Source organism: Echiichthys vipera (genome assembly GCF_963691815.1).
Source record: "Echiichthys vipera genome assembly, chromosome: 3".
Taxonomy (NCBI): domain Eukaryota; kingdom Metazoa; phylum Chordata; class Actinopteri; order Perciformes; family Trachinidae; genus Echiichthys; species Echiichthys vipera.
The window spans coordinates 14,202,111-14,225,682 of NC_139828.1; the positions used below are offsets into that span (position 1 = coordinate 14,202,111).

Sequence of the window (23,572 nt, forward strand, 5' to 3'; positions counted from 1 at the left end):
AAAATATATCCACCGGTCAGGTTGCCATGTTCGTCAGACCCGGTCCAGCAGCCTACAGGAGACAGGAGTCTGTTTGAGTCTGTTTAAACCCATCCCCTTCGGCAAATCACACCATAAAAACAAGTATTAGAGGAGTTTGACTGACAGCTACCGTTAGCCGTTACAGCTAAGTAAACATGAAAGTTAGCTTACCGATCAAGGAGAAACATAGCTATTTGTGCGTGAGTTTTAATGTCGTTGAACTCCTTTATCTCAGTCCATGGAGTGAATGCTTGGCCTATATTGACTCTATTTTTTCCCGTCTCCAGTCACTCAGCTGCTGGGACAAATAAGCAGCTGCAGGATTGGTAAACTCCATTTCACCCAGTGCCAGCCTACAGTAGCTGCACCGAACAACAGTCAACCCCGGCAACCAGAAATTCCCAACGCTATTGGCTGCTACAATGTAAACAGAACGTGACAGAAAGTCGTTATCAAACCTGTTAAAAATATATATAAATATATATATAAATATATATATATATATATATATATATATATATAAATATATTTTTTTTAAAACGCCCCGTGGGTTTAAAAAAAAATAAATATATATATATATATATATTTTTATAAAGACAATTTAACAGGTGATTCCCCATTTGGGCTAGTGTTTCCTATCAGAAAAGGGGATAATCTGCTCGACATATTTATTTTTATTTACACATATCCATCAGTATTTTACTCTTTTCAAGTTGTTAGAGGCGGTTAATGTATGTCCGTCATCACCCTTCCCTTCCCCCCCTGACAAAGAGCACCGGTGTTTTGACACCAACCGCAGCGGCTCAGACAGTCCAGATCCGGACTCCTGTGCTGGTCGGTAACCTGGTTCTCCAGCTCCGTGTTTTCCCGCAGACCACGTGTGGCCCAGCTGAGGTGACTGGCAGGACTTGTTTACTGGTGGAAGAGACTCGCAGAAACAGAGACGGAAAGAGGGGGAAACCTGAGGGAGAGCAACCGCTACACGGAACGGGAATCCAAGTTTTTTTTCACACTTGACCCGTCTTTTTAAGTCCTTTTATGTTTGTTTACCTCAACGTTTTTTGACTATCGGAGACGGGGATACCGACTTTATCTGCGTGTGTGTGCGTGTTTTATTTGTTTTATGTTTTAACTCTATCGCCGACACCGAAACCTCGTTTGTTTTGGATTAGCTTAGCTCACGTTAGCTGTTTTTCTCCCACATCAGCGAACGTTAATCGGAGAAAAAAGGAACGGGCGGCGTGGTCATAGCAACGTGCAGGTTAAGCCGTTAAAACCGTTATTTTGACGTTTTTCTTTCCCTCCCCGATCTTCCACAGTGGATTGGGAAAAGAAGAAGAAACCCTACCCAAGTTTTCCCTTCTTTGTTTTCTTAATACCGTTTTTTTTATGGGTGTTCATTCGTTTGCGGCGTGGTTGTTGTCAGCGGGGGTAAAGGAGTTCAGAGGAAGGTCGTAGTAGGGGAAAAAGCTGTGTATCGCTGCACGTTTTTCCTGCACGTAGAGGAGTTTCCTGGGATGTGCTGCTCCCCATCTGTCTTTAAAAAAGGGTGAGCTTCGGAGGAGTCACCAGCAAACAGGGGGGTAATATAAAGACCTGTGGACTTCAAAGGAGACAGCGCAAAACCCTGTTAACCTCCCGTTCTCGGCGATACTCACAACTTCAGCTCATGTCTGCAGGGGGAACACAAGAGGAGGCTGTTTTTTTAAAACTCTGCATAGGAGACATTCTTGTTTTTGAAGAGTGTCTTCCCTCATTGGAGCAGTGCATTACAGAGAAATGAGTTTACCAGTGGACGTCCTTCCAAACTAGCCTCTCTTCGCGTGTGGGATATTACTATAATAGTAATATATGATCATTTCTTTCTTGATTTAGCGGAGCACCCACATTAACCAGATGAACGTGGACTGCAGACTTCACTTATGGAAAATGAAGATCTTTACTCGCACATGTGTTGCCAGAACCCAAGATCACGTTATTTAGTGGCTCACACACACAACGCGAACTTGGCTGGGAAGGTACTCATAAATGTATTGCTCCCCCGGCTTTACGGGGGGCAACGTTGAATCAGTTGGCTATTATTGGACCTTCATTTTTAAAGAAATTATTCAATACTTTTGATATTCCAATAATTTCTCCCTCAAGATTGGAATTTTTTTTAATTAAGAGGAGAGCACAACTTACCTGCAAGTCAAAATGAGACGGTGGACGTTAAAGCTGAGAGCACAAATTGTGTTTTTTATCATCGGCACCTGCATTATATGCCAGTGTGGACTAATAAACGGAGAAAGTAAGTATTGCTTTTTTTTTTTAAAGGTTTCAGTATCTTTTTTCATGACATATTGTACTGTTTACCCGTTCATATGTAACATAAATACGTGTAAGGTTGCACATGCAGAAGAAAATCATTTTAGTCTTTTGTTTTTGTTTACTTTAAAAAAAACACTTAATACTGTATATATTACACGTATATAATCTACAGTTGTTACAGTTACTGTATCATTATAGGAGGATAAACTACCATAAAGTATGATATACCGCTCTATATAGGAACTGTGAATTACAATAGGAATATCTATGTGTTTGAATATTAAAGCAAGTCTTTCTTGTGGGCTGTTATGGGGTTAGCTCATAAAATAGTATGAGTATTTTTATTTATTTGATCAATTTTATTGCAATTTTAGCCAAGACTCGCCTTCATTTTGGCGCATGCGTAAAGAATCACTCTGGGTCTAATTAAGGGGGTAGTCATTTCAGATGCTGCGTGTGCGTAGCTGCGCGCTAATAATTGATTTTCCTGCGTAAATTTATTGAGTAATAAACCCCGCCCCCCTCGCGTCGTCTCTTAAAGGTACATATTTTAGAGGCCTGTGTTGGATGCGCCAGCCCCAGGGCCAGATTAGTCACTGTAACTGGACGAGTGTGGTCCGCTGCAGCGAGTCTAAACTGGGAGTAGCAGGATTGGCCCTGTGAGCGCAGCTAGGCCTCTCATGGCGACAGACACACACCAAAAACAACACCCACCCACACACACACACACACGGCGCTGCTGCAGCCTGAACGTAAACAAATTAGCCGCCGACGCTAAGAAGTCTCTTTACAGGTGGAGGATTAGCCTACATTACGGTTTAGCAGATCACATCAAAGCATGGGCGTCTTCCTCATCGTTGGATGTCTCTTCTGTGTGGTGTTTTTAAATCGATGAATTAGGGTTTTGATTGTAATAATAAAACTGCCAGTGATATAAACAGTGCCGTGGTGGCGTGCCAGAGAGCTGGAGATAATGATCCAGCTCTAAACCGCCTAACGACCTCGCCTTTTATATTAGTGGAGTGATAATTTGCAGTGTTTTGTTTACATTTGATGCGATTATTCTTCGCTCCTGTTGCATTAAAGCAGTCGAGATGGAGAGTCACAACGACTTGACTCAAAATAAAATCCCCAGCTGTGAATCACTAAATTGTGTGTTAATATAAATCTTGTAATATTGTTAAAAACTTGACAGTGTGAGATAATTGAATGAGAGAAGAAACCATGTTACTTAATACATTAGACCATGTGGTAGCTTGTGTTAGCTCAGTTTGAATGAATGAATGTATCAATGGAAACCATTCATAGTAGATGAAGATAAATGGTTGGGATACAACTACACTGAAATGAATTAAAGCACATGTGACTTGTTTATCATTTAGCTTAACCTTTGGCCTACATTTGTACTTGTAGTACAGTACATGACTCAAGTGCATGTGGATAGAGCAAGTGAGCCAATATCCCAGTTTAAAATTAGGGGATAAATTAGCTAAATGAATCCTTTAATAAAACAATGCTTGCTGTTTCTTGTATTTAATTAAGTACCGCTGTGGCTCTCCAAACTTTTAGTTGTATTACTTAAAAATGGCTCCTAGTGGCCAGGTTCAAAGGAAATGTTCTGGCTACTTTACACAGGTCATGTATGCAGACAGAACAGAGGCCCCTGAAAGGGGGTCTTATGAGACAGGGCTGCTGGTACCCCTCCTTCCTCCTCTTTCTTCTTTCTTTCTCTCAGGGAGTGGGGTCTATGTCATTGGCTGTTTCTGGTTCCTGACTTACTCAATTCTCTGGGAAGTGACCATATTTGGCACTCTTGAGATGTTTACGCCTGAAGGGGTTGGATGGGGGGGGGGGGCAACAACCAAAATACTTTGAATATTTCATTCTGAATCCACACGCTGCCTGACCCCCCCAGTCATGGGAAAGAGGAAGCAGTATTGTTATAAACCATGCTGCAGCTGTGATCTGCTGAATGCTCTCAAGAGAATGTGATAGTCTTTTTTAAAGTCCGTTGTAAGTTGATTTGGATTGGGGCTGTTTGTCATAGTTATCAGCCATTTTCTGAAGTAAGGAGCTCTCTCCTGGTCTAACTCGCGAAAAACAAGTTGTGCAACTGGGAGCCTTGCCCCCTTCTTGTTCCTCTCAGGCTTGTAAGCACAGCTCTGTTGGAAAGAGGTAGTGTGCATGTGTACATGCATGTGTTGTAATGTAGGTTTTCCACAGTCTGTATGCTTCTTAAACCAAGTCCGTCACACAGACTTCAAAGCCTAAAGAATCTCCCACCCTGACCATTTGAATTAAATGTCCAAAGCAGTCTCATTTATTCAGAAACTACAGTTGAATAGTTGCTTTTCCAACTCGACTGGTGGAGTAACACGTTGCTTTGTAAAATACGAACAACTAGAGATACCCTCCATTTGTATGTGAGTTTGTGTGCAGCCCATTTGGATACTCAGGCACTCCTCACTGGAGTGCACAGTGGCATTTTCCGACAATGCTGTGCATGCTGTGGAATCTGTTTGAAGTGGCCCACCATGTAGGTGCCTGTGCCTGTGTCTCTGTATGTGTGTGTTGTGCGCACACATGTATCAGTATGCAACCCAGCCACCCTGTGCTGTCTGCAGGATCTCATCTCTCAGCTCCTGGCCTGCCCACTTCCGGGCAATGTATGTTTTTTGTGTATGTGTGTGTATCTGGAGGAGGTGGTCATGCATGAGAACAGTGTGTACCAGAGCAGCAGGCTCCGAGAGTGGGCTGCCTGTTAGCGCTAGTCCCTGTGCCCTGAGTGGCCCCACCACACATCCAATTAATCAAATAGAAAAATAGCAGGATGCATGTTGTCTCATCCTGCTAAATGATTAAGCATTAATGTATGACAAGGTGTCAGATACATAAAAACAATAAATGAGTCTAAGAGTGACCTCTTCCTCCTCCTCTTCTGAATCCATTACTTTATTTCAGGAGACCTCAAAGTGTTTTATTGTGCTGATAAGATGGACAGTGAATGGAGAAGAAATAAGTCAGTATTTAAATAATTGTATTATTCATTTATTTCAGACTTGTAATCCAAAGATGAGAAAAAAAACAAACAAAAAAAAAAACAACACATTGAGAAGAGAAAAAAGAAGAATTAACAATTTACACATACAGTCTGAAAAGGGGATGGAAGGAAGCAACGCTTATAAATTTCCAACCCCTCACCCAGCACCACCCAACCCAAAATAACATATTATAACAATACAATATATTGTAGTGGCACAAACAGACATACATGACAAACAAAACAGACATATAGACAGACAAACAGACAGATAGGCCCAAACTTTTCCTGCTTCTACACCCCCTCTTCCCTCCAGAACATATAGGCAACAGAGCAAGTGCCAGCCAGGCAATTAGCAGATAGACAGGCATTCAGACAGACAGGTGTTTAGACAAACAGACAGACCCTCAGACTCAGAGACAGGCAGGCATCTATACAGACAGGTAGGCAGAGCGATAGATAGACGCCTAGACGGACAATGGGTGTGTCCGTGTGTGCGCCCGCCGCGTGTGTGTGCGTGAATGCGCACCCGTGTGTGTGTGTGTGTGTGTGTGTGTGTGTGTGTGTGTGTGTGCGCGTGCCTGCGTGGCTGTGGAGCCCCAGCTTGAGGAGTGCGCAAAAAACCCCCCCGAAAAAACGGCGTCAGTCCGGCAAATCCTTCTGGTACTCACACATCATATTTCTTTTGAATATTATTTTAAACTGAATGAGATTTCCACAACTTTTCGCTTCCTCTGCCAGTTTGTTCCACACAATGACTCCCCTCACCGAGACACACATAGATTTAAGGGCTGTCCTTACATGTGGTTGGTACAATTGATTACATCCTCTCAAATTATATGTGTGATGAGCATCTCTATCTCTAAATAGGTTTTGAATGTTACCCGGCAGCATATTTTTTGATGCCCTGTACATAATTTGCGCAGTTTTATAATTCACCAAGTCAGCTAATTTTAAGTTAAATGACTTAAGGAAAAGTGGATGGGTGTGGTCATTGTATTTGACTTTGTGAATAATTCGAATGGCTCGTTTTTGAAGAGTGACGAGCGGTAGCAAGTTTGTCTTGTAGCAATTTCCCCACACTTCCAAACAATAATTTAAATATGACATTATGAAGGAGTGATAAAGAATAAATAAAGCATTTTGATTGAGTAACAGGCTACATCGCTTCATCACACCAACACATTTTGCCACTTTTGAACGCAGGTGACTTATGTAAGGTTTCCAAGAGAGCTTTTCATCAATTACAACACCCAAGAACACATTCTGTTGCACTCTATCAATAATAGTGCCGTTAATAGTTACTTGTACTGGCATATCTTTTTTCCGATATCCAAAAAGCATAAGTTTTGTCTTTTTTAAATTCAATGATAATTTATTTATATTAAACCAATTGTTTAACTTATGAAGTTCTTGAGTGATGTTAGTCAACAGTGTCTTGAAATTCTCACCGGAGCAAACAATATTTGTATCGTCAGCAAAAAGTATAAATTTCATAATTGTGGATATGCTACAAATATCATTGATGTACATTAAAAACAGAGTTGGTCCTAAAATGGAACCTTGAGGCACTCCGCACAATACAGTTCTATAAGTAGATTTTTGTTGATCAACCTGTACAAATTGCTGTCTGTCTTGCAAATAGCTCTGTAGCCAGTTTTGTGGTGTCCCTCTAATGCCATATTTTCCCAGTTTATTCAGCAAAATACTGTGGTCAATTGTATCGAAAGCTTTCATAAAAGTGAAATTTGAAGTCAGTTAAACTTTCAGTAAAGTTATTTTTGATTTTATTCCCCGACACTTGCCATATTTGAATGTTCAGATCAGAGAAGAGATAATATACATAACATAAACATTTTTGAGTTTTTTAAGACTGGCGACGACATGTACTTAGTAATACATTTTACAGCTAACTTTTTCAATTGGTTGCGCTGTCCATTTTCTCAAGGGGTTCAGTTTACTACAACCAAGACAAGAGAAGACACAAATCCTCACATTTGAGAAGCTGAAACCATCAAATGTCCTCTTTGCTTGAAATATCCCTCAAGAATTAGCAATTTGTTTTTACTGTTTATCATATCACCTCTAGTGATTAAATGACTGACCAGGACTGTGCTTGATTAGTCCTCATGATGAACCAGAAACAAGAACATTCCTCCCACAATAATCTTAACGACAGATAACGACATGAAGCCAATAATGCTTATGGACAATTGTGAGTGTTTGGCCCAACATTTAATACTTTGTAACACAACTTGTGGAAGGGTTTAAGCAGCAGAATCAAGATATTAACACATGTGTCGCTGATAAGAATCGCTTGGATTAACATTTTAACACATTTAAAATGAGTTTAAAGTAATTTACTGTTGTTGCTGTTGCCTGCAGCATATTGTTCTTGCGCCTTGCTAATAGAACATCCTTTACTGAATGTTTAATGGGCTACATGCAGAATTGTGGCTTTCACAATGCAGCCGTACCGCTGATCACAGATTGCCATTGTGCGTTTGGGTAGTCCATGTTCACAGAGCCTACAGACAATAGGGGTCATGAACTGAGGACTCCACAAGCGGTGTGCTGTGTTTGGCCAGGAAGGCAATATGTACTGCTAAAGGAAATTAAGTGTTGGGGTCCCTTTCCTAAGTGCTTCCTCCACTGCTCTTATCTTTCCAAGTATCCTTTACAACTTCTTTTAACCTGCCAATGCTTTTTTTTTTTTAATTTAGTTTGCACTTATGTGTGTCCCTGGCAGTCCTTTCCAACAGCAACACAAGCGGAGGATGAAAAACACAACCTGACCTTTTGACTCACACTTTTATCAGCCGACAAGCAAACACATTCCTATAGTGTGTTTGCTTGTGTGTTCAGTTTCATCTGTTTTCGTCAGAAGCTACAGTATGACGTTAACATGGTTTTCATTTTATAATCCATTGAAAAGGATGAAAGGATTATTTAAATTCAGCCTTTGGAAAGTGAAGACGATGTACAATGTTCTCAACAGGCTTTGAATAGCCAACTAAAGGAGAAATATACCCATTCAAGGGTTGCAAGGGCATGCTGAAGTGTAGCATAATGTGCACGAAGGGCTGGACAGTTATATCTGGCTGTGATAACTTTGATATCAGTTATTTTAACCGCATATCTTTCGAGTAATGTAAGAACATCCATTATATTTGAAGTTAAACAAACAAATGAAAGTTAAAATGTACTTTTTTTTATTAGAAATTACTTTTTTCCATTTTGTGTATTGAATGTTTCTATGAATACAACACAATCCATAAGCCTCAGTTAAATGTCCACAACCAAAGAGAAAACTCCGGTCAGAGACTTCTCATACATTCATTCATATTCTGAAAACTTTGTCATTGCCGAATTGATCCTGAATCTGACAATGAAAAATGATTGATTGAAGCTCCTGAGTGTATTTGAGAACACGGCGATCAAATGATTTCTGTATCATGTGAGGCTGAACTATGTGCTTAGCTGATGCCCTCCTCTGTGACTCCCTTTCCTAGATAGAGAACTGTGGCTGTTTATGTAAACCTCTGCTCACTGCACAGAAATGTGGTCGAGTTGGGAGGGGATGGATGAGGTGCAGGGATCACACACATACACACCAACACACAGAGCGCTGTTACGCCATGCTGCAACAATCTGATTTGATAGTCCTTGTTGCTGTTTGGATCTGCCCTATTTTAACCGTTGGTGACTTCACACAGTAAAATCCAAGTTGAGCTGGCTCTGTAATACAGGGATCAGCAATGGGATCTTTTCGGGGCCTTTTGCAGACAGGACCAGACACTGGTGGCGGCCGCGTCCATGTCCTAATGTGAGTGAATTAGAAAATCTGTCTTTTTGTCTTCATATGGGCCTTCCATCCACAGCGACCTTGAGTTTTTTACTATGTTTTTTTTTTTTTTTTTTTTGCAAAGATGCTGTCCAAAGCTTATAATGAGGAAAAATTCTACTTTTTAAAGATTAGTGAAGCAGAAATGATTAAAAAGTGAGACGGTTCAACCCACTTCCCTGTCTCTTTAGGAGACTAGCGGCAGGTCCTGAGTGTATTGATTAAAATGAGAGAAGTGAACATGAACACGGATTATGCTTGATCCCTTAGACCCATAGTTACTGAAGTAAATCTTCAACCCCTTTTTAACAAGCCACAAATCTAAAATATTCTGAAATAAACTTTGTTTAAGACCCTGCTTCAGCAACAACTCTCATGAGATCTGGGCCACCCACAGCCACCCTAACGTCAGCTGACGTTCATGAATGCCTCAAAAAACACATTTTTGTATTGTTAAATATGACTGTTAGCTGTGTTATTATCTAATGTTAACAAAAGAAAATATAAATAAATAATGCACATAACTTTTCATCCATCAACATGCGGTCAATACACTCAAAGTGTGTACCATTTCATTCCATTGGCACAGCTCAAAATCTTTAGTAGAGAACCTTTAGTTGAAATAAATGTTGTCATATGATCCAGGCTTGTAACTAAACATCCAAATTGTCTCTCGGCACAGTTCGTCGTTCACCCTCGCTTGGTAAACAACTGTTCAAAGACAGGGGAGATGTCTTTGGTAGAAATGACATAAGCTGCTGGCTCAGTTGGCTGGCGCTTGCAGAGTACAAGAGACGAACTATCAGTGCTTTTCTTTTGTTTTGGCAGTTCAGTGGACGGCAGATTTTTCATGTAAGCAATTGTGTAGACAGAAAACGTAACATTTTAAACAGCGTCTCCCGATTTATCTACATTACTGTGAGAGAGGAAATCTGAATTGTATGTGTCACATGGGAATCTGTATCTGGGCGCTGGTGGTTACAGTTCAGAAAACCATCCTGCAATTTGAGGGTCACACTCACAGCAGTTAACATGGCCATCTCTGTAGGACACTGATCTTTTAGCTGACCTCACTGCAGAAAGCATATATGTATAGTTTACACATTTTAAAAAAAAGTTTTTTTCTAAGATCTTTACCAATCGTTACTCTGAAAATGTACATATATGAATATAATAAAAGAAGGTGTAAAGAAAAGCTTAATGCGCACCAACTGTGCCAGGATTAGTTCTGTCATGAATGTTTTTATATTTGATGGTATAATTCTCACATAATAACTACACACTTTGAACATTGATTAGCATTTATAATAGTTAATTCTGGCTTTGGAAAAAAAAAAATAGCTGTTAATGTTATGAACTTCATACAAATAAAGCATTTTTCTTTCAACATTAATAATGTTTGCATTTCAGTCAGAAAAGATCTAATTTAATGGGTAAAAACTTGTGGGTTGTCCAAATGTTTGCGTGGCATGGATAATGGTTAACGTTGTAAAAATGTCACCCTCTTTGTATCTCTATCATGTCTCCAAGTATATAAGTGCACAGCTCATTGGGCTGGAGTGGCTGTGTAACTGAACCTGATGGGTTAAACTTATTTTGAGGACTGTCATATGACTGAGAAGTGGTCATTTGACATACAGCCCAGTGAGTCCCTTAGCAGTCAATTACTACCACACACGCACGCACGCACACACACACTCCTACACACACACAGAATAACAATGTTGATAACTGTTTTTGAGCAGAGGAACCGATATATTCAAAGGAGTGTCGCCTACCGTTAATGAATATGGCATATAGAAATCAATCACGGACATTAGCTGTTGGTAAATGTCAAAGTAATTCGAACATCGTGGTTTTACAGACCCAGGCAGCTGTTGATATTTGTGATCACAATTGCACAAATTCAGCCAATCCATGGATTGTTGTATTGTGGAAGTTGTGTTTAAAGTTAATGAATTGGTCCTGTAAAGAAAAAACAGAAAAATCAAGTCAGACTTTAACCTTGATCAGCCAGCTTCAGATACAATATGTGCTTGATGGAAAGACCTTAGTAGGGAGGGCAAAAATCATTTCAAAGGTTGAAAAAACACAGGTCATTTAGTCACATGCATTTTACCTTTTTTTGTGTTTTTTCCTAATTAAACTTTGACTAATCTGTCTTTTGTCAGCCGCTGTATATGATTTGGTGCATGTCTCTGTTTCTGGTGCATTCTGGGTGAGAAAATGCAACAAATTTGATCAGTGTAATCTGAAATTAGAATCTGTAGAAGTTGTTTGCAACACAGCAACTTCTACTCCCTCTTTTCCTTCCTGTGTCTTTCTCTCTCAGCTGTTATCTCTCTCCTCCCATATCCATCTCTCATCCCCCCTCCCTCTGCTTTTACGTTCAGGGGTAAGAGGGTTCACTCTCATTCGCTGATTTGTTTTTCTTTCACGCTGCAGATGCGCACAGCCTGCGGACCTGTCCACACACACACACACACACGCACAAACACGCACACACACCTGCTAATCCCGCTCTGTATGGGGTGGGAAAGCCTCCTCTTTCAAACCTCTTAAAGGTGTGAACACCATCCATTTGACACCTCTCTCTCTCTCTCTCTCTCTCTCTCTCTCTCTCTCTCTCTCTCTCTCTCTCTCTCTCTCCCACTCCCACTCTTTATTTTTTGCTTTCTCCTCTCTTATTAGGCCTGCTTGCTCCAGCTGGGCCTAAGTGATGCATAACATGTACACCTGTACGTTTTGAACACCCAGTCACATGCTACGTCTGTCTGCCTTTTTTTTGCATGTGTTCAGTGGAGGTGTGTTTGGTGTGTGTGTGTGTGTGTGGGGGGGGGGCTCTGTTTTTGTCCTGATGAACTAGCCTGAGATGAGTTACTATGGTGACAGCACTAGCTGTTCTGGCAGTACAGTGCTCCCCCCTCCTCTCCTGTTTAAATACTCTTCTAGCCTCACTGAATTTAACTCACATTTAACTCATTTAATGTTCAGTGACAGAAAGTAGGATACAAATTCTTATCATAGCTGTCCTAATATAGTCTCTAGCGGCATATTGTTGAGGTGATGCTGTGTGATTTTGGAATATGGTCAGTGGCGATACAATCATGGTTGATTTCCCCCTCTCTCGACCCCCAGAGTGGTGTCTACTGTAAACAAATCTATCCTGGTCGTTTCAACAATTCGGTCTCAGCACCTGTAATCATGTCAGGGCCTCACTGCAATCAGTGTCCTGTACTATGTGGGAGTCTGTCAATAACCGACGAGAGTTCAGTCCTGCACTGTCCCAGACTCACCACAATAACACAGTTACAAAAGTGTTTCAATTGATTCATAATGTTACCTGTGATTCACTTGTTAATTTTGCATGACAAGTAATCACAGACATCCGCAGAAGCTCTGTGCAATACTGGCAAAACTGCAGTGTTGCTCACCTCCAGCAACACACCACACTCCTCAGACCTCTTCTGCTTTCTCAACATGCAGTATACCCTACACAGTCTCCACTGTATCATCACCAACATTACAACAGATTCTGTTTTAACGGAAAGCACCTTCCTCCTCAATTCCTTCTTGTGCCCACTGCACTGCTCTGTCCACCTCTGCACCATTTCACCCACTGCAGTCATGAAACCAGATGGGTGAGAATCTGGCCATGCCCCACAAAACCTCTGTCCAAGCAGTAAATGTAATCTTTTAATTACAGAATACATGCTTCTATAATGTTTATTAGTTTTTTTTAATTAACTGTTAACAGTTTTTTATTTCTGCATTTTGGGAGTTTTATCTATTGAACAGTAGCTTTTATTTAATCATTGGCAGTAAGGCATGTAATAACACACTTACTAAAAGCCTTGCACATGCCAAAATACATCTCTCAAGCTCAATATTTCTTAAAACGGGAAAGCGAATCAATTGAGCTCACGCAGATTTCTACCATTTTTTACAATTCACAAACTGATTTTAATAGATAGGTTAACATAAATGCAATGTCTTTCTAAAATGGACGAAGTGCAATTTTCAGTTTTTGTAAATTATTTGCAGCGTAGAGCAGAGTCTCTTAGGTTGTCAAAAAAGGTTCTCAGACAAGGGAATTTCTCTGAACTTCATGGCAGATTAAAATCCGTGAATTGAGTTGCAGTTTAAAACAATATTGAACAAAAGTAAATTCTTGACAATATTCTACAAAACACTGATGTGAAGCGGGGCTGGTTCATCAGTGAAATATAGCCTCCTGTAAGACAATCTGTTGAGTAAAAGTAATGATGTGATGTCTACCCTTCCTCTGTATCTATATATGTTACGGGAAAAACAAATGCAAAGCAATCTAATTAGAGACGTCTGGTCAGTTATGGCAGAACTTGAAGCATTCAGGTCAGACCTTGTTTTTAATAAAAAAAATGTCATTGGATAGTTGTTGACACTTGCTTTGATGTGTGTATGCATCATGTTTCTTTTTGCTGCTGTAACAATGTTTAACCAGCCATTAAGCGTCTTGCTTTTAAAAAAGTGAGGAAAATAGACACTTGAGGACAGACCGGAGTGAAAGGAGAGTCTCAGTGTGGCAACGCTGATACTGTAGCCTCCATCTGGGAGAAAACACTGGAGGGACTCATGCCAAGACGGAGTGAAAAGGGACAGAGAGATGAAGCGCTTGTGCTTAGTTTATGAGCCTGCATCAAGCATTCCTAATTCACTTACAGTTAAAGGGGGCCCATATTGAATCATGCCTTGCTGTTAAATGACAGTGTAATGAATGGAAGTAATTTTACAATACCGCTGTGGCCACAGGCCCTCCCCTCCAGGGACTTGTCTGTCAGAGGCAAGGTAACAGCGAGTGATTTGTTTGCTGGGGGGCCTTTTGAACGTTAACATGACGTCAGTATTCCATCCATGCCATGCCTAGCATGCTTGTGGATATCCTGTACGGAAAAACCAACAGGGGAGGGAGGGCAGTGATCGAAAGTCTTTGGCAATCTGCAAAGGGGTTTTGTGGAAAAACAAACAGCCGGCGGAGGGGATATTTGCTCATAATCAAACACCTACAACTAAATCTTTATAGATATCATGACTTTGCTGCTTCATGTGTAATGATATGAAGTCAGTAAGAAATTGGTGTTATAATGCATTTAGAATCAAAAACAGATTTTTGCTAAAGACTTATGACACACTTGAAATCAGATATCTATGTAGACATGTTATTAAACGGTTAGTTCAAATCACACAAACCACCAAGATTTAATACTGTTTTATACTAGTGTATTTTATTTTCATGCTACTTTATACGTCTACTCCTCTACAATTCTGAAATGTTCTACTTTTTACTCCACTACCTTTATCTGATAACTTAAGTTACTAGTTACTTAAAAATTAAGATTATTGCTTTACATTGATATACACTTGTTGCAAAGTAAACACACAGCTCACGGTGATAATAATATTTCTGTCCATTTGCTGTTGAATTGCCGGTTTTCTGTCAATCTTTCGTTTTTCAAAGTAAAGAGACATTGTGGTAGTGATTTAACCAGGCTGAAAAAACAACAACAACAGGCTGAGGGGAACGATGCAGAAGCACACTAAGAAGAGCGCAGCAGGAGCCTGCAGGAAGCGCGTGGAGCAAGTCTCCCAGCGCGGTATTTGACGCGACAGAGACAGTTGCGCTGAGATGCGAGAGAGGACAGCAGTTGACATTGGCCACTATGGCCATTAATTACTTTTTAACATAGTCTTCTACTCAAAGGGCTAGTAAATATTCCCTCGCTGACTAGATCTGCATGCATTGTGTGGTTAGATCAGAGCTACTCTGCTGATTACACGGTAGAGTCAAAATACCATTTCATACTGTAGCGCAAATTTCTACCGGTGTTCGCTCTATACTGTTTAAACTGTAGATCCCTACCTACCCACCTAACGGTGCCCCTTAGCTGTGATATAATAACATACAATGGCCTGTTGTTACTTAATTATTCTGTCAAACTAATGCAAAACTAGGGGAAACCAAAAATATTAACATGGATTTCTACCATTTGATTTCTTGTTGTTTTTCCCAATGCAGAATAGAGGACAAGTAACAGACAAAAAAATACAATTTCATTTCAGTTAAACTTTAAATGGAAGGAGGAACTGAAGCTTTGGGCACAGGCCTGAGCAATGAAAAAGGTAGAGGGAGGGAGAAATATGGAAAGAAGGAAGGAAGAAGAGAGGTGTGTGTGTGTGTGTGTGTGTGTGGGGGGGGGGGGCAGCTGGTGGTCTAACAGTGTAGACAGACAGGCCATTAAACTGACCTGGCCCCTCTGCTCTCCATCCCTCCAGCCTCCTCTCTGCTTATCCCTCTTTTCTGTCTGGGTTTGTCAGCCCCCCTTGTTTGTTCAAGTTTTGCCTTGTTTTGTTTTTCTTTCTTGCTTGCTTTCCCATCTCCTCTGCTTGTTAACTTGGCTCCTCGCTGCACTTTAGTCACAAACACACACACACACATACAAACATTCATATACACACACAAACAAGTCTCATTTCAAGGCAGTTAGAATCAAATTATTTCCTCCTCTCTGGGTGTTTTTCTTTGTTTGCATCAAATTTTGAATTCCACTGTAGCTCAGAGTTGGCAGCCTTGTAGCAATCTAGTTAGATCAATAGGATTTGCCATGCTTGGGATGAGCTCACTCGTCCATTCACCACACAGGGAATACCTCCACTAAAGCCCTAAACTGATTTAGGTGGAGGTAAAAACTACCCAGTGTCAAAAGACGGCATTAGAATGTGGAGCTACAGCTTGGGCAAGTGTCCCATCACAGCTCTCCTACTCTCCCTTTTTTTTCTGAATCCCTCTTCATCTGGATTTTACTGTTTCAGTCTGAATGCGGCTTAAACACAAACTGCAGCACTACACGAAGAAGTTTAGGATTGGAAATGTAGCTTCATAGCCTCAACCATAGAGGTCTTAAGCAGGAAGACAGGCCGATTTAAAAGAAGAAAGAAAGCCATAGGGGATTGAAAAGACTATTGGGCAGGGCCATCAGGCAGGCGTAGCTTGTCCAGTCTCATGTGTAGATCTGGTTTGCGGGTCGGAGCGTTGGTGGGGCCTGGCCCTGCAGCTGCTGCTGTGTGGCTGCAAGTCAAGCAGGAGAACCAAGCTCCGGCTGCCTCCCTCTCAGGCCGAGGCTCACCACACCAAGACGCTGCTCTGCGCTCCCCTCGCTAACGTGGGAAGATGAAAAGGAACATCAGATGTTTTTTGTATTACTCACTCTGTGTGTTCTCTGTCTGTCTTGCACTATATCTTCTGCACAGTCCAGCCTGCAGTTGATTACCTGCTCTTGTTTCATAGTCTGTCTGTTCCCAAATGCCTCGACTATGTCAGGAATGCCGCTCCCCCCAACATGCTTTTTATTTGTTTGGAGCACCACCTGGTTTAGCTATTTTGTAAGGAGTGGCCAGGATTTTTCAGATTTTTCTTTTCTTGGTTTGTGTATTACCAGCTGTTGGTCATGTTGGTTAAAATGGTCATGGAATTAAGGGAAAAGCTGAATAGAACTGTGTGATTGTGTGTATCTTTTCAAAAAGTTAAATTGTGCTTTGCTGTGCCGCAGAAGCATAGAAGGCGGACGGAAGGAGAAGGAGAACGGGAAATGAGAAATGGAATGAGGAACTAATACAAAGACAATGAACATCTTATCTACTTTACATATGGACTGAGATTTCAAATTCTTGGCTTTTTGTTTGCTGGTTGGAGTCAGAGCAGGGGTGCAACAGTATGCTGGAGATATAGAGAGGCTAGCAATCTGTAAGGTCACCTTAGACCTTAGAGTCTCAATCTTACAATGAAAGATGTTTCATCTTCAGACTACACACGTCCACACAGTAGATATTTGGTTTTTGGGTTGGCGGACATGGACTCGAGGAATCAGTTCTTACTGTATCAAGTACCCTGTCACTCTTTAAAGATGTAAACTGGGCCATCCAAACACATTCTGCTCTTGCATCTTCTGCCTTCTTTTCCTCCACTTTGCCCCTACACCTGTCTTTTCCTCTCCCCTTTCTACGAAGCCTTGAGTCCAAGGCCAAACCAAGCTCAGTGGAAGTAGAAAATACCCCTCCCCCCCATTAATTTTCTCTTTTTCATTCTTTCTCTCTGTTTATATTCTGTCTCTTTGTCTCCCTCTGTCTGTACCTATTCTTCCCATTCCTCCATTTCTCCCTTCCTCTCTCCTTTGCCAGTGCCTGAAGGTAGATGGAAGGAGACGAGCCAAAGTCACCAGTGTGATCTGATTTAGGCCTCTCTTTTCTTGGCCAGCCATCTGACAGCACAGGGCCTGCATGTTTTTCTTTTCTACCCGCTTCAATCTGCCACAGCCTGGCCCTGTGCCACAGCTGTAAGGGGACCCAGCGTTGTGTATAAATAGGCTAGGCCAGCACCCCTTGCCATGCTCCTCAATGGGAAGCTGAGGCAATAGAGGAACAGGTGCTTCAACCCACACACTCCCTTTCTCTCCGCTCCGTCTCCCTTCCCATGCCCAGCCCGCCCTAATCTCATGTCCTCAAATGTGGAAGTACAGGTCAGTCACGATGCACGTGTTTTGCCCACTTGTCGTTTCACTTGGTCATTGTCCCCTTATTGCGAACAGAATATTTCTTCTTTACAATATTTCCTGTGTAGTTTAATTTAATAGCATGCTGAGGTTATTTCCACTCTTCAAACTGCCCCCCTTTCTGTCTTTTCCTGGCTCAGGTACTGTTATTTTGGTCCTCAACTCTCTTTGTTTTGGAGGTACAAGTTGGTACATGTTAATCAAAATGCTTCTCATGCAATTTCTCAGCATCATTTTTCACTGTGGAAGCCACAGCTTGGCAGTGGGCGCACAGGGAGCTGGCTTTACTTCTCAGGACTTTCCACAGCTATATTAACAAACATGATATTTTTCCACTTGCAGTCCACTTGGCACCACAGCCACATATTCTCTCTCCTAGAGTTTGTTCAGCAACTGAGCTGTTGACAAATCTATAATCAGCAGATCACCTCATCACGGGCAACATGCGTCTAAGCTGACAGAGAGAGGAAACTTCTCACAGTCCAGAGTTAGCTGCCACCTGGTTTCATGCTAGACAGGTCTTGTTTCACGCTAAGCTAACGTGCGGCTGCCCTCTGCTACAGTGAAAGGCAGAGGCAGGCAGGTCCCTGGGCCACAGAGGGCTCCACTCTCACCTTCTAAAACTGCCAGTGTGATCCACTATCTCACGGCCAGCCAGCTACTGTTAGTTGATGCATATTAAATTCTCTTCAGGGAGCGCAACTCTAAAATTAGAGAAGAATCTATCTGAAATTGTAGCTACACTATAATGGAGGCTACAGCTGTGGGTACTCACTGAATAGTGGAGATGGCAATTTCTGTCAGAGATAGCCATTACATGGGCATGACCTCAGTTGCACTGGTCATGCTCAAATAATTCTTGAGCTGTAATCATGGCAAGTGAGCTAATTCTTCTCCATTTTAGATAAGGAGAGGGAGTTAAGATGTGAAAGAGACAGATGCTAAAAAAGGCAGGTAGCAAAAGTGACATTTGCTTATATTTTTACCATTTAACAGATGTCTTTAGAGTATTATAGGATGAGTGCAATTTGGAAAAATGTTAGCTTTTTTTATCACACTCATTACAAATAACCAATACTTATAATTTAGAGAATTGGTGATCACACTGTAACAAGCACAATGCACAAAACACAGTCTCCCATTCTACAGAGCTGTGCCTTGCTGTGTAGTAAAATCAAGATTTTCCACCTATATCCTCTTAACACTGTGGCTGAACAGCGTTTCGGTTTTACATAGCATTAAAAAACCCCCCTGCAAAATTCCCTTTTCAAGACCAATTCTTAAAGTAAACAGCCAGTCTCTCTGATAAATAATGTAACTTACTGTTGCGTCATTTAATTACTGTTCGGTTGCTGGTTTCGCATGCACGCATCTTTCACAACAAAATGTCATTTTCAGCAGACTGAATGCTTATGGAGAGTTTGGTGTCTAACTTTTAATGTGTGAAAAAATAAAATAAATATATATAAAAAATTGTTAGTGGAAATAAAATGATTTAGGTTTTAAAAAGTTGATAGCATATAACTTTTATTTTTAATATTGCAAACTATGCATCTGAATAATTTCGACTACAGTGCACATGTTCTCCATTTCCCCAGTATTGTCATGCTCCTGCCAATCCTGGCAAATTGCATTATGCTCTAATGTCTTTGTATGTACGATGGACCAGTGTATTGATAGTGGTTCTTCAATCACATTATATTAAAATAACATCAAAGCATAACTATTGTAAAATAACATGCAGGCATTGCATGTGTGTATAACAGAAGCTGCACTGGAACAGTTTCTGCAATTAATTCAGTTACAGCGCAAAGGTGTGAAAAGATCTCATAACTATTCAAGCAGCACGCAGTGATAAATGTCTAGACAGGATCTTTTTTAGACACGTTTATTATCAAGAGACATTTCTGAAGATGCACTTTTTTTCTCCAATCTCCTATTGAGGACTTAAACTCATTTACCTCGCTCTATCACCAAACTTTTTCCTCTGCTGTTTCTGTTTGTCTGACACCCCTCTATACTGCCCTTCCTCCTCCTCCTCCTCCTCCTCCTTCTCCCTCTCTTCTCATTCCTGCTGCCAAATTAAGTGTCAAACAGACAGGGAAGGCGGGTGGATGGCCCACATTTCTCCTATAGAGATCCACAGTATGGTACAGTACGTTCCAGTCTGTGCTCTGCTATTCCATTCTCTGCTCCGATACAGGACCCCCCCCCCCCCACCACCACCACCCCAACCCCATCCCTAGGCTCATTAGCGGCTGATTGGGTTGTTATTGTAATTAAGAGCTCCTGTGCAGCCAGTGAGAGCACCAAGCTGTCTGTTTATGGGTGGTCCTCAGTGGGAGGATGGGCTTTAGAGGGGTCACAGTCATTGTCCACCAAACCCCCACCCACTCAGAGTCTACAAGTTTTTTTTAAAAATTTTTAATGAATTTTTATGTGAGGCTGTTTATGTAAGTCAAAATTTAAGAAATTAAAGAAGTTCACAGTATAGTCTTTGTGTCGGAGCATTTGACAATGTTAAGTGAAAAACTGTGCAGCAGGTATCTTCTTCTTTTTTGCTGTTTTTTGTCTAATGTTCTCCCTTCAAACATTCAGTCAAGCTCAGTTTTAACTATTTTCTGCTGTAGGTGAACTGCTTATTGTTGCGTTTGTGTGTCGTCGTGCCCGCCCGCTGTGAGTCTGTGTGTATGTCTGTGTGTTGCTTGTCATGTAACAGTGGTCCATAGCGGCCCTCCATTCATGCATGTGATCACCAACCGTCCTGTAGGTCCCTTACGTCACCCTGCGTTCCTGCCTGAGCTCAGGTTACACTTTCACCCCGCTAACTCCCCCTCCCATCATTTCCCTGCCCCCCTTAACCTCTTCTTCCTCCTCTTTTGCCCACGACCCGCGACCATCTCCCTATTCGCACTCTTTGCCTCTCCTGTGTCCCCCTGCTTCTAAACCTGGGAGGAGAGAGGGAGGAGATGGCTCATTATTTTAAAGACACAGTGGCTCTTGCAGCCAACCCACGACTACATAACAACCCTTCCTCCACTACTTTACTCCCGATGACCCCCCCTCCCCCCACACACACTCCTTCCCCCCCTCTCTCACTCCTGTCAGTCGAAAACAAGACTCCATTTTGCGGAGGGAGCTCCAAGCAGCACCGTGCACTGCTTCCCCTCATGGCCCACTAACATTCTTTGTGTCAATAAAGCTTCTCCAACAGTAGACGTGACATATGTGCTAGCCTGTTAGTACGCTGTGTGAAGAGAGTGACCTCATTCCCAGTAATGTACTGTATGTCTTACCTGCAGTGGGAAAAATACATTAATGTGAACAGGTCGTGTTTGTGTCCTCTTGGTGTTTTCTTGAAGATTATTGTGGGCAGAGGTGAGTTGTACCCTGTCCCTGTTGGTGTTGCGTAACGTAGTTTGTTATGTTGTCGCGTTGCACAATAGGTATCCGGTTGGTGCTGCAGGCTGACAGCGAGTGGGTGGCCTGTAGGCCTGTTTGATGTGTCCAGGAGATAAGGCAGGAAGGGCTAAGAGGTGTAAGGTTGCTGTTATCACTGGGAATAACATCAACTGCCACATAGTGGAGGAAGAAGTGTGTTTTTATGTTTTGGTTTCTGACAGTGCCTAATAAAGAGGGTGCGGCCAGGGCAAAGTGGCTAGCTTGTGTGAATGAGTAGCTGTTGTTGTTTCAAACTCTGCCTTATCTGATGAGATGCTTAACAGCTGAAATGGATTTATTGTCTGATTTTACGAGTTGTTTTTGGCTGCTGGCAAGGCTGGCAACACTGGCTGCAGGCGGAAGTGCGCAAAGTTGAGCCGGCTTTGGCCACGTCCACACTAATGTGGACACAACTGAATACACCACTGAAAGGACCAGTGTTCATGATCTATTGGCAGAAAGAAAAAGTTTTCATATTTTAGTGTCAAATGTTTTCATTTGCTGAATAAAGAGATACTAAAGAGGTCAAATTAGATAACTATTATCAACATACCTGCCTATGTTTTATTACTCTTTTATTAGATATCCTACTATTAGATTTTGACATTCAGTCTTGCTATCATGTGTCGATAGATAGAATAATAAATTGCGAAGATCTTTTTAAATAAAGAAATATCAGTTTTATTTATTTTACTTTATCAGACACATTCACAGACAAAAATCAAGAACATATTTACCCATGCTTAAAATGATGTGAAACACTGATGCCTTTCATCGATAATTTTAATTTCAATATGGTCCAGATGTTCTTTAATAGCACAGCTTGCACTTAGCAAATTAACTTCTGACCATTTGATATCTTAGACTGTTTCCACTCAGACACAGTCCACCCCTGAATAACTTACCACTATTGCCAACACGCTGTTGTAGTAAACAACATGGTTTTATTTGGCAGTGAAGTGATTACAGGCTTTATTGGCTCCTATCCATTCTAAAAAGGTCACTAAAAGTGCTCCATTGATGTGCTGCCGGTCAAAGTTTGTACCTGAATTGTTGACACGTTTGTCTCACTAACCATTAACAGAGCAGGAAGTTCATAGGTAGCTCACACCTGGGAAATGACGACGGTCAATAACAACTCAATGGAACCAAGTAATCCACTCCAATGAATTATTATTTTTTTTTCTATTTTAAGATGCATGTTGCTTTTAGCCTGTGCAAATTGGTAGTGGAGGATTGATGGGGAACATGGCAAAGGGTGGGGAGCAGATGGGGTTCACGCCATTAAAATGCACGTAAGACACAGACAGTGTGATTAGCAGGTGTGTTTCTGTACTATCGATGTAAAAGCAGCAGGCTAGACTGAACAAATTCATTAACAAATTGCATTTAAATCAAATCTTCTTGCATGTTGGTTTTGACCATAATCATCTGTTTTAGGCCATTATGGTTGACAGTATGGTTGATACGGTACATGCACGGTTAAGTCAAATTGGTACTATAGTATGTCTCTTAACTACCAGTGCAGTTGATGAGTATGTTCACTAAGTGTAAATGGATGTGTCGACGCCACAGAATTTATGCAAATGTATCTCTCATTTCAACACCTTGTATAGACATCATACGCAGCAGTAAATCATATCGCTTCTACTTTAAAAAGCAAGTCTGTTCACATGAGCTGACACTTGCTTGAGTTCATATTTGTGGGGTGAAACGTGCCACCTTTGACAACAGATCATGTGTGAGCAGTATTGTCTCTTTGTGTCCTCTTTGTAAAGCTGTTTTTTTTACTAAACCATTAGGCTAACTTACCTCTTAATATTTTTCTTTTTTAACTTCCGAGGAATACATAGGAATCGTGCATCTTATTGTTATTATTGGTAGTGAGCAACAGCAGCATGCCTCTTCTCCCTGCACATCTCCTGTCTCCTAACAAATTCTCTACTCTGAGACGTCCAAATGTGGGCCATTGTGCAGCAGCTAAAGAGTGTGAATGAGCATGGATAAGCATTTTGCTTCCAGGCTTCATTTCTGTTAACCCTTTCATGTCTGCTTCATTCAGATCAGACAGTGCCATACAGTAATTTCCTCTCTGGAGAAATAATGCTGGAGCCAATGAGAAGTGAGCGACTCTGTGTGAGAGAGAGAGGGAGGGAAAGAGAGTGCTTGCAGCCAGTCAGATTTTAGAGGGGACTTTAGTGAGGCTGTTTCATGAATGGCTCTGCTCCACTTAATGCAGATCTCTTGTGGTTTCATGGCTTACATGGGAAAAAGAAGGGTTGATGTTCATATCTGCTTATTGTGATGCTGTTGCAAAGCGAAGACACTCTT

General features: G+C 41.4%; 1 protein-coding gene across 1 annotated transcript in view; it reads left to right on the forward strand.

Annotated features, from left to right (window-relative positions):
- Positions 1 to 973: 973 nt before the first annotated feature.
- The window catches only part of insrb (insulin receptor b), an 84,185-nt gene continuing 61,586 nt past the window's right edge, over positions 974 to 23,572 (forward strand). The window contains exon 1 of the mRNA XM_083940495.1: positions 974 to 2,311. Coding sequence (XP_083796621.1) covers positions 2,218 to 2,311 — 94 coding nt within the window. The 5' untranslated portion in view covers positions 974 to 2,217. The remainder of the gene's footprint in view (positions 2,312 to 23,572) is intronic.